This window comes from Chrysemys picta, chromosome 4 (assembly GCF_011386835.1).
Source record: "Chrysemys picta bellii isolate R12L10 chromosome 4, ASM1138683v2, whole genome shotgun sequence".
NCBI classification, from domain to species: domain Eukaryota; kingdom Metazoa; phylum Chordata; order Testudines; family Emydidae; genus Chrysemys; species Chrysemys picta.
This window is the reverse complement of record NC_088794.1, coordinates 63,147,463-63,158,249: the sequence shown is the minus strand read 5'-3', so window position 1 is coordinate 63,158,249 and position 10,787 is coordinate 63,147,463. Positions and strand designations below refer to the sequence as shown.

The 10,787-nt window shown below is 54.7% G+C and overlaps 1 protein-coding gene across 4 annotated transcripts in view; it reads left to right on the top strand.

Moving 5' to 3' along the window:
- The first annotated feature begins 325 nt into the window (after positions 1–325).
- The window catches only part of LOC101950669 (copine-5), a 181,410-nt gene continuing 170,948 nt past the window's right edge, over positions 326–10,787 (top strand). For all 4 annotated transcript variants that reach the window (XM_065592444.1, XM_042861853.2, XM_042861852.2 and 1 more), the window contains exon 1: positions 326–577. In XM_065592444.1, coding sequence (XP_065448516.1) covers positions 471–577 — 107 coding nt within the window. In that variant the 5' untranslated portion in view covers positions 326–470. The remainder of the gene's footprint in view (positions 578–10,787) is intronic.

Here is a 10,787-nt window from a genome sequence, read left to right as displayed (position 1 = left end):
ACACAGCAACCCCCCACTGACAGAAGGCTCCCATCTGCATGCACAGGGACACTGGGCCAACAGGCAGCAACCCGCAGCAGGCACCACACAGCACAACGCCTGGCCCAGGGAACCCCCCAGCAAAGGCAGACCCACAAGTACACTCACACATGCGCCCCCCTCCCGGGGACTCACACAACACCCCCACCCCAGGCACCCCCGGAAAGGCTTCTCCCCGCCCTTGCCCAGGGCTCCGGGCTCCCCCCTCCGCCCGGCCCGGCCGGGGGGCAGCGCCTCGGGGCGGGGGCTGAGGGGCGGAGCCTGGCAGGCAGCCGGGGAGCGCTCCAGAGCCGGCCCGCCAGTGGTGCAGACGGAGCTAGGAGCCGGCTGCGCGCCCGGCGCTGGCCATGTCCCGCTCGGTGCCCGGCTCTGAGCCCCCCGCAGCGCCCGGGCTGTGAGCGGGAGGCCCCGGGAGGCGCGGCTGGACGCCCATGGAGGAGGCGATGGACAAGGGGGGCGACATGGCCTCGGTGAGCGACTTCGACTCCATCGCGGGCAGCATCCCGGCCACCAAGGTGGAGCTCACCGTCTCCTGCAGGTACGGGCAGCCGCGCCGCTACGGGGATGGGCGCTGCCGCGGGCCCGGGGGCAGGGCAGGGCGGGGGGCGGAAAGTTTGTGCCTGTGCAGGGAGCCGAGGGGGGAGCTCGCCGAGGGGTGCCGCTGAGCTGGGGGTGAGCGGGGGGACGACGACAATGAGCCATTCCCATAGGCGCTGGCACTAGCGGGGGGCTACGGCACCCCCGTCGGGAAGTGGTTTCCATCCTAGCCAGGCTTTGCAGTTTGGGTCAATGGCTCTCAGCGCCCCGCTATATACACTGGAGAGTGGGGGTCCTGGCAGGTGCGGAATTGGCTGGTGGCAGGGCCAGCTGGGGGGCTCCCAGGGCCATGCCCCACGCAGGGAGCCGCTCTGGAGGCAAAACTGTGTGTGAGTGTGTATCTGTGTCTCACTGCGTGTGAGTGTGTAGCGCTCTTTGTGTGTCTCTGGGTGTGTGTGTAGCAGGGTGTGTGAGTGTGTTGCGGGGTGTGTGAGTGTGTAGTGCTGTGAGTGTGTCTCTCTGGGTGTGTAGCGGGGTGTGCGAGTGTGTAGCACTGTGAGTATGTCTCTGGGTGTGTGTGTAGCGGGGTGTGTGAGTGTGACTCACTGGGTGTGCATCTCAGTGTGTGTTATTCCTTAGCAGTGCATAGCTCTGGGTTGTCTCCAGTACACAGGCAGTCCTGGGGTGGTTCCCCCAAGATGCCCAGCCAGTCCTGGCTGAGGGGACATGGTTGTTCTCAGAGTTGAAATCAGCAGCAGCCCCCATTGCTTTAGCACAGCTGCCCCCCACCCCGAGGCTGTGCACCGTGCTCCCCTGCAGTGTTTACTTCTCCCCCCCAGCCTTGGCGAGCAAACCCAGCGGGCTGCCCAGGCACCCAGGGTGTTCTGATTCGCACCCTCCATGGCATGGGATCAGAGAGGAAGTTTCTTTGAGGCAGGAGCAGTCACCTGGATAGCAGCCCGGATCCCTGGTCTGGCCTGGATCCGGTAGGGGTGGGGGTTTTAGTGCAGGCTCCATTGTGCAGTACTTACTCGGTCGAACTGATTCCTCCCTGTGTGTCCCCGAGCTCTCTGTGCAGAGGGCCCTGCACATGGGGATGGGCGCAGCCCCCCAAAGGAGGGGTTGGGAGCCTGCAGAGGAGGGCAGGGGAGGAGAGAGGCATATGGGACAGGTTTTTAAGGGATTTGGGCACCAAAGACCCAGGAGCTCCCATCTGGCCCAAGGTCTCTTCCCACTGACTCAGTGGAGATCTCCCAGCAAAAACAGTGCAGCCCAGGAGTCCTCCTGAGGATCCTGTGGGTGTGGGACTGCCAGCCCTCCGGCTCATTCAGCCTGAAGGGGACATCACAAGGGAACCCTCCTGGAGATTTCCACCCCAGCCCCCTCCCCCAGGGGCGAGTGAGGGGGGGCACCAAATGACTATTCGGGCAAAGTGCGCCAGGCGCCAGCGGGAGCTGTGTCCCTGTGAGGTGCTGGGTTTGGCTGACAGGCTCAGCAATCAGCTGATGTACGGGCTGGATTCCAATCTGTCACACACTGGTGTAAATCCAGAGCAACGGAGTTACTTCAGATTTATGCCAGCGTATCCCAGTCATGTTCTCAGTTATCCCGGTGTAAATCTGGAGTAATTCCACTGTAACTCCTGATTGACATTGAGGCAAACGAGAGAATTGGGCCCAGTCATTCTGGATTTACACCAATAACTCCCAGAGAGCAGTCTGGCCCCAGTGCGTTTATCCTCAGACTTAACATGCAGGGAGTAAATGGGGAGCCTTAAACTGCTGTGCTCTGTTCTGAGCCTTGTTATATGGGTGCCAGGCTCAATAAGCAACGTTAATCCTAATGCTACTTAAAAAAGAGACAGGCCTTTTCTTCCTTCACTGGTTTAGATTAAAGAAGGAAAAATGTGTGTAGAAAAGAGAAAGTGAGCCAGATCCTCTGCTGGTGTAAACAGGAGCAGCTCCATTGGCTTTGATGGAGACGCTATGGCTTACCCCAGCCAAGGATTGGGCCCGGAACCTGGGCCAGCCACACCCAGCTCCCCTCATTCCACAGTGGCATGGGAAGTTCTTTTCCTCATGTAGCTATTTTAGAAAGTTCTGATATTTTATTGCAAGAAGCCCCAGCAGGTGCTTCCCCCTGGTTGTTTTTCTCCCTGCACTTAGAGCTGGAGATTGCCTGGGTGTGTGTTTGTGTCAGGCATTGCCAGGCGGAGATAAGCCAGACTGCAGCGAGAGGGGCACCCACTAACGGTTGGGCGGGGTTGGCTTTACTGCCAGCACCTGCCCCGAGCCAGCCCTTCCGAGCAGCATCAGGACTTATCCAATTCCCGCAAGACGGAGCGTGGAGCGAGGTTTAGGAGACACATATCTGGAAGGACACAGCATAGGTAGAAGGATGCTCTTGTGATCTATCTATCCGCATACACACCATCTATCTAGCTCTCTATCTCAGAACTCCTGGATTCTGTTATCAGCTTTGACACTGATATCTTGTGTGGCCTTGGACAAGTCCCAGACCTTCTCTGTGCCTCAGTTTCCCCACCATGCCTGGGGGTTGGTACGTCTGAGTTCCTGCCTTGCATGGGTGCTGCGAGGATTAATTAGTCAATGTCCATAAAGTGTTTTGAAGACGAAAAGCCCTGGGGAGGTGCTAAGGATTATGTTCATTCTTTGCGTCCCGGCACTGAGGTTTTGCTCTGTGCTGCAGCAGGGACTTGCTGGGAGCTCGGTTTACGTGGCCTAGCAATTGAGAGAGCTACGGAAGGGATATGAGACCCAGGTTCCTGTTTTATACTGTCCAGAGCTAGTCAGAAATTTTCTATCAAAATTATTTTTTGGTGGAATGTGTCTGTTACAAGGAAAGGGACATTTCTGCAAAGAGAGTCTGGGTTTGTTTAAATTTTGGGGGTTTTCAGCAAAACCCCAAAATTGTTGGAGAGGGGAGGGGTTGGGCAAAGGAAGTTTAAATTTTCAGTTGCCAAGAACAGAAAATTCAGTGTTCAATTTTTTGACAAAATACCCCACAAATGTTCAAAGAAGAAATTTGGTAAAAATGAAAAAAACCTTTTCATCAAAACTGTTCACGGGCAAAAGAAATCTTTTCCTGACCAGCTTTCCCACTGTCTGCCCCTCTTGCACCAGTGGCATTCACTGGCCCTGGTGTCTACCATTCGTGCAATCTGCCCTCCAGGTGAGGCCTAGATCAAACTGCTGCCTTGGGTCCCGTCTGCACTAGCAAAATTACTCTGTTCCCAGACTCAGTTGAGAAAGGTGTCTGGAACATGTCATGGTCCCATCTACACAAGCAAGGCTCAATGGTAATAGTCCTTAGCTCTTCCTAGCACATTCCATCCTGAGATCTCCAAGCAGTCTACAGAGGAGGTCAGTTTTATCCTCCCCATTTTACAGATGGGGAAACCAAGGCACAGGAAGATGAAGTGACTTGCCCAAAGTCACCCAGCTGTGATGAGAACCAGGTTTCCTGAGTCTCAGCCCAGTGTTCTAGCCACTAGATAATGCTGTCTCCCATGTGTTAAGTGTGTCAAGGCGCTGGGATGTTGTAACTGACCCTGGAGGTTTTGCTGCTTCTCACTACTGAGGTGATTGAACCCCGCAGTGGAGGAGCCGGGTTTTGCAGCTGGGGGGCGAAGGGTCATTGGTGGGGGGCTGGAGAGCGAGTGAGGTCTGCACTCACCGGGCTGCGCTTGTTCCTGTCCCATGAGGCTGGGCCCAGCTCTCCACGGCGGGTGTTGCGGCCTGGTGCACAGGGTCACCGTGCCATTCAGGGTTGGCCTGGCCACCCCTTGTCGTGATGCTCTTCAGCCCCAAGTGTGGGGGAGGGGCAATCACCCCCCACCCTATTAGCTTGGCCTCTGGAACCCAGGTTAGATACAAGCTGAGCGTGGACATGAGCCTGCAGGGGGAATAGCCACCCAGGCTGTCCTGGGTGTGCCGAGGCCCAGGGCTGGAAAAGCAGGGGGAGTCGGAGTCAGCACTGAGGTGCTGGGAGTGCGCGGGGGGGTCCAGGACTGGTACCGCAGGGGGCTGTGAGTCGAGAGGAAGGACACTGACAGAGCTATTGGTACGGAGACAGAGGACTGGAAAGGCAAGAGGTGCTCCTGGTTGGGTGTTGATCAGGATGGAGGGGCACTGGCAGAGCTGGGTGGGGGAGCTCAGGGTTGGGGCAGCAGGGGGCTGCCGGTTGGGATGGAGGGGCATGGGCAGAGCTGGGCGGGGGAGCTCAGAGCTGGGGCAGCAGGGGGCTGCCGGTTGGGATGGAGGGGCAGAGCTGTGCAGGGACCCAGGCTTGGCAGTACGCTGTTGTCATGAGGGTTGAGGAGCATTGGCAGAGGGGTGTGGATTAGCTGGCAGAGCCTGTGCCATAGCTCTAATGATCAGCTTCTCACTGTGATGAGCTCCAGGAAGCAGGAGCCAGCGCCATTCAGTTCAGCAGCAGCCTGCTCCTCGCCATTCCTTCACACCTCTCTCCATGAGTCACCCTTTAGATCCCAGCTGTAACCGGAACCGTCACTAGACCGCGTGAGGGCAATGTTCATAGCGCGGAATTGCCGAACGCACCACTCTGTGACATCCCAGGCATGTGGCTGACAGTGTCAAGGGGTCAGTGGACCGGGAAGTGATGTGGGGTCCAATCCAGGCCCCGCTGAGGTTAATGGCCTCCCATGATTAGAGGAGGGGAGGCAGACTTTTTCAAAGATTATTTCAGTGCATTTTTGTGCTGAGTCCATCCTCGAGTCTGATTAGTGGGGCTGGTTGGTGCATGATTCTGTGCTGATCTTCCGTGGGGAGGAATAGTTTGTTCACCTTTATGATCTGTAAAGAATGACTGAACTTTTTAAAAGCTTTTTTCCCCTACTTGTTTTTACTATCAAGTTTTTTATGTTTTTTGCTGGAGGTCTCTGGAGGACCAGAGTGTGACCTTTCTCTTTAATGGAAAGGGCGGAGGAGTTTAGCTCTTTAACATAGAAATCTTTCCTCCCAATGGTGTGCTAGGCCTTTGCGTTAACGAGGTATGAACAAAAAACAAACCCAAAGAGCTTGGGGTAGCTTGAGTTAAAATCCCTTCCCCCTCTCAGTGCTACCTGTGATGACTTAATCCTGCCAGTTCTCTGATTGTCCATAGAGACATCCAGGAAAACCAGGGTAGACAAGACTTGAATTTCAAATGTAAAAAACAAGCAGGGGAAAGATGATTTTTAAAAAAAAAGAACACACAGCTAGACAGACACCCACACCTTGACACACACACAGGCAGAAAGATACAGACCTTTCAGGCTTCCTTTATCTGTCCTCAAGAAGCCAAGGAATGTGCAGCCATCAATCCCTCTTCCCCCCCCCGGCATGTCAGTTATCCCTCACTTTTCAGTGTTGCTTTGCAGTTTGCCTATGACAGTGGCTCATTTGCTGCTGACCTTTCCATTTCTTAGCAACAATCAACAATAGACATTCTGTGCCAGAGTCAAATGGCTTTAAAGAGGGATTAACTGGGGGCCTGAATACATTCAGAGGGACTCTTTCTTGCCCCACTCTCGGTCACACATGATGGATTAGCTGTTCCTGGGCTGCTGGAGCTACCATGCAGCAATCGGAGCAGCGTAAGGAACGGACGTGTTGTCTGCCTTGCCCAATCAGAGAGCAGCTCGCCCACATAACTAGTTTTTCTTTTAAAGCATATTGTGTCGGAAGCGTGTTTCCCCTTTAAAGCCTAGCGCGTCTCCATGGGAAATACTGGCTCCTCACTGAGGATGTGCTGTCTTCCAACTCGGATTGCTGAATTCTGCTCAGCTGTCGCCTTTGCTTACATAACACCCTGGGATGTAACAGCCTTCCCTGTTCACCTTTACTGGTGTTCCAGGAATTCCTTCCACTTCTCCCAGCACTGTGATCGCAGGCTGGGATTCCTACCCCTAGCGACAAATGGGGAAACTGAGGCACAGAGCGGGGAAATGACTTGTCTGAGGTCACATAGTGAGGGCCAGCTCTTCACTGGTGTAAATGGTGTAACACCATTGATTTCAATTGACAGCAGTTGAGGGTCTGGTCCTTTCAGTGGCAGAAAGTCCAGGTCTGAATGCTAGTCCCTTGCGCTAACCACTCAGTACTACTACTGCACTACACCTAGTGACGTGCAGGTACCATCTGTGCCTGCAGGGCTTCTCCCATTGCGCCCTGAATTAGCGGAGGCATTTCATTAGTGCACTAGGTTACCAATGGCTGCCTTGGCACACACCCTTCCAGCTTTGGCATCTAAGTAGAACAGACTATGGCCAAGATTTCCAAGGATGGGGGCCTGGCAGGGGTCAGGAAGGAATTTCCTCATCTGTCGCTCTACCGTTGCACAGGACAGCTGCGGTTTGGGTGGGCGGTGTCTCTTTGCCCTCCTCCGAGCACTGATCCTTTAGCAGGATGCAAGACAAGATGGGAGGTTGGACAAGGGAGCACATGGCATGTAGGGCTCCTGCTCTCCTGTAGGAGGTGGGCTGTCAGATCACGTGGTCCGATGCAGGGCTGGGAACTAGACAGAGCAATGACCTGAAAGCCTTTGGCAGGAGGCAGGAGCCCATCAGTCCTGAGCCGGCCCATGTGGCCAAGTGTGGCTTTGTCTCCTGCTGGTGGCTGGAACATGTGGAACGGTTTGTGAGACTGTTGCTGCCCCTGTGCTCACAGGGCTGGTCCGTCGCTCAGGCAGTAGGGGCTCCGCCCAGGTGCACTCCAAAGGGATGGGCCGGGTGTGTCACAGTGGGGAAAGTGGAAGGGGTCAGGGAGGCAGGCAGTGGCAGTGACTTTGGTGGGCAAAGCAGCCTGAGGCCAGGAATGCAGCAGGAGCTGTGGAGAGAAGAAAGGTCAGGGTGGCGAGGAGGGGAAGGGGCTGTCTGGGGAACATCAGGGCAGGTGAGAGCAGCGAGGGCTGTTTGTCATTGCTGCTCCGAGTTGCAGAGGTGGGTTTTGTTTCCCAGAGGCCTTGACTTAGGAGCACGAGACCCGCTGACAGTCGCTAGAACTTGTGCTCTTAGATTGCCGGGCGCCTCTGAGAGATCCTGCTTGCAGGGAGAAGGGAAGGGCTATTTCACTGATGCAATGAAAAAGCAGGCTGCCAGAGCCTTGTGGTGAATATAAATTCCAATCCATAATATATGATGCCCCAAGCTAATAGATTTTAATGACAAATCACAGCTGAGGAGGAATAAAAAGCAAGCCGGCTGTTCTGGGAGCCACCTAGCTCCTGGGCAGAGGGGAGCCAGCACCCCGCCCAGAGAGAGGATTGTGACAGACTGAGTCATTTAACTGGGGCAAAGCCTCAGGCAGCATGAATTGGTGTCGCTCCAGGGATTTACACCAGCTGAGGATCTGGCCTGATGTTTTCTGTGGGTTTGGATGGCTTGTGGGGACTGGGAGTGAGATCTGCCCCCTGGTTACAGGCTCCAATCCAGTGCACACTGATGTGGATGGAAGCTGATGCCATCCGGCGCCTGGTTGGCAGATCTCAATCCAGTTGCTAATGGACACACGTCCACGTCACCACAGCCACCAGCACTGGCGGGAGGGAGTCCCAGCAGAATGGCCATGGAGCCCAGACCCTCTCTCACACCGAGACAGGGGCACCACAGGTGAGGGCTAAGCACAGGGCAGGGTAGCTAGCTCTGCTGGTGCTGCACCCGTGCTGTAAACAGAGAGGGCATCGGTCCCCAGGGCTGCCAATCAGAACCTGCCATGACAGCCTGGGTAAAAGCAGTGGAGAAAGGGGGCTGTAGCCTCCCTTTCCAGGTGTAGCCTGGCGGGGGCTGGCGACGGTGAGATAGCAGGGGGTGTGGACAACAGGTAGCAGCCCTGCCAAGGGGAGCAGGCGGGGTGACAACGTCTAGGGGCCTGATTCTCCTCTAACTTACACCGGTAGCTCCAGTGCAGTCAGTGGAATCACACGCATGTAGGACCAGTGTCAGTGAGAGAGGAATCAGGCTGCTCGAATCCAGCGAAGAGCGAGCGTCACAATGGGCCAGACCCACACAGCTGGTGTAAAGCACCGCGGCTCCATTGACATCAATATCGCTACGCTGATTTACACCAGCTGAGTGTCTGGTCCGACTCCTGGAGCATTGCTGAAGCCTCTACAAGACTGAATGCTCGCCTGAACCTTACGCTCTGATTGGAGGCTGCAGCCTGGGCTGGGACTCAGGTGGGCTTCTGCTGATAAGTGCAGCCTGGGCCCAAGAGGTGCCGAGGTCTGGGAGGAATGACAGTGGGCCCTAGCTGAGCTTTTTGGGATCTCCTACCCATGTCGGGTCCAGCCTGAGTACTGAGGGAAGGTCCGTCCACAGCAGAACTATGAAATTCCTCCTAACCCCATGCCCCTCGGCTCCCCGCGCGCTCAGAGAGCCATCTCCACCGGGGAGCAGATTGGTGCAGTGTGGAGACCGACAGAGCTGGGATCTGGCCTGGAACCGTCCCAAAGTTCTAGAGGGTCGGGATCAGGTGTTTGGCCCTGCCTCAGCTTTAGAACATGTGTGTGAGAATTTCAGGCTAGTCTGGGAACAGCCGTGAAAACAGTCGGGGTGTCAGTCGGTCCTAGTCCCGTTTCTGCAATCTCTCAGCAGCCTGGGCTGGCCTCACGCATGGCCTCCAGCTCAGATTTTGATCCCTCAGCTGTAATATCGACTTGGAGCAAATGGAGACGGAGTTGGGGGATTTCTCCAGGGACGCTGTTCTGGGCTCAGGGGTCCTTGGCATGGGGGGAGCTGCAGGAGAGGAGGCTGAGGTCTAAGGCAGCTAAGGGACACGCGAAGGCTGGGAGTAGCAATGCTGTCTATGGAGGCTGTAAATCAGACACGGGATACCCATTGATTCTGTTCTACTGTAAGTAAAAACTACAGGGGCACTGCCTAACCCTGGAGCTGGCAGGACCTCAGAGCTGAGCAGCCCTCCATGGGGCCTCTAGACAGGATTAGAGCATTTCTCCGATGGCTCGCCTCAGCGCCCATCAAACAGGCCCGCATCCTCTCGCCAGGGCAGTAATGCACGCAGCACACACCCACTTTCGCAGTGCCTCCGGCCACAGAACTCACCCAACCATTCATTGTGTAGCAAGTCAGATAATTAGCTCTTTATATATAATCCATGGGGTACCTTCCTCTTGTAACAGTGGCTGGGTAGGAAGCTGTTTTTGTTTGGGGGTTTTTTTGCCCCAGGAAGGAGAAAAGATACAAAATTCAAATAAATTCTTTCCGCTCTGCAGAAGTTGGACTGTTTTTCTAACCCTGCCTGTATTCACTGTGATTATATCACATTGCTGTAATTGACCTAGAACCCTGCTTCTTAAGAAGTGTTCGGAATAAGTGATTCCATTTCATGGGGGGGGGAACTTGAGCAGAATTTCAGATTCTGAGCACATTTATGACCTGAAAGCTCCCCCCGGCTTCACTCCCTATAGCTATGGAATTACTCTGGTGTTAAACCTGCTCCATGAGATCAGAGTCAGGCCACGGGCCTAGTTCTGATCTCAGTGATTCTGGTGTAAATCAAGAGTCACTCTGTAGAAATCTCTGGAGTAGTTATTGGTGTAACTGATGTGAGAGCAGAATCTGGCAGTCTGTGTAAATTCGTGACAGGTGGCTATACTGATTTTCACCAGTTGAGGATCTGGCCGATAATTTTTCCTCCTGTCTCTTGTCTGTGTCCGAGTTTCTCTCATGGTGATTGCTGTCTGATTTGCCACTGTAACCAGCGAAGGAATTAATTCTGAATCCCTCTCCTATGGAAATTGCTGGATCAGAAAGAGAAGGGGCTTTGTCTGGAGCTGTACAACTTGATCTTGGTTTTCAAAAAGAAAAACGGATGGGGAAGCCAAGAAACCGTGATGTCAAGTGTGTTTTTTCCTGTTTATTTGAGATTTGATTTGATTTTTTTCTGTTAAGGACCTGGACTGATGGATTGCCTCCCCCCCCCCTTTCCTCTGTGTTCCCCTCCTCAGCTGCTTGCACTACCCCTAATCAACCTGACCCTTAGGAGAAAAACAAAAAAACAGCCCTCTAGCCCCAAGTCATAGGTGTGTTTGTTTCCTTAAAATTCCACTTTGTCCAGACCCTTCCACAGGGGACTCAATAACAGAGCACTCCCTGCTGGCAAACAGGGCCGGCTCCAGGCACCAGGCAACCAAGCACATGCTTGGGGTGGCACCTGGTAAGGGGCGGCCAA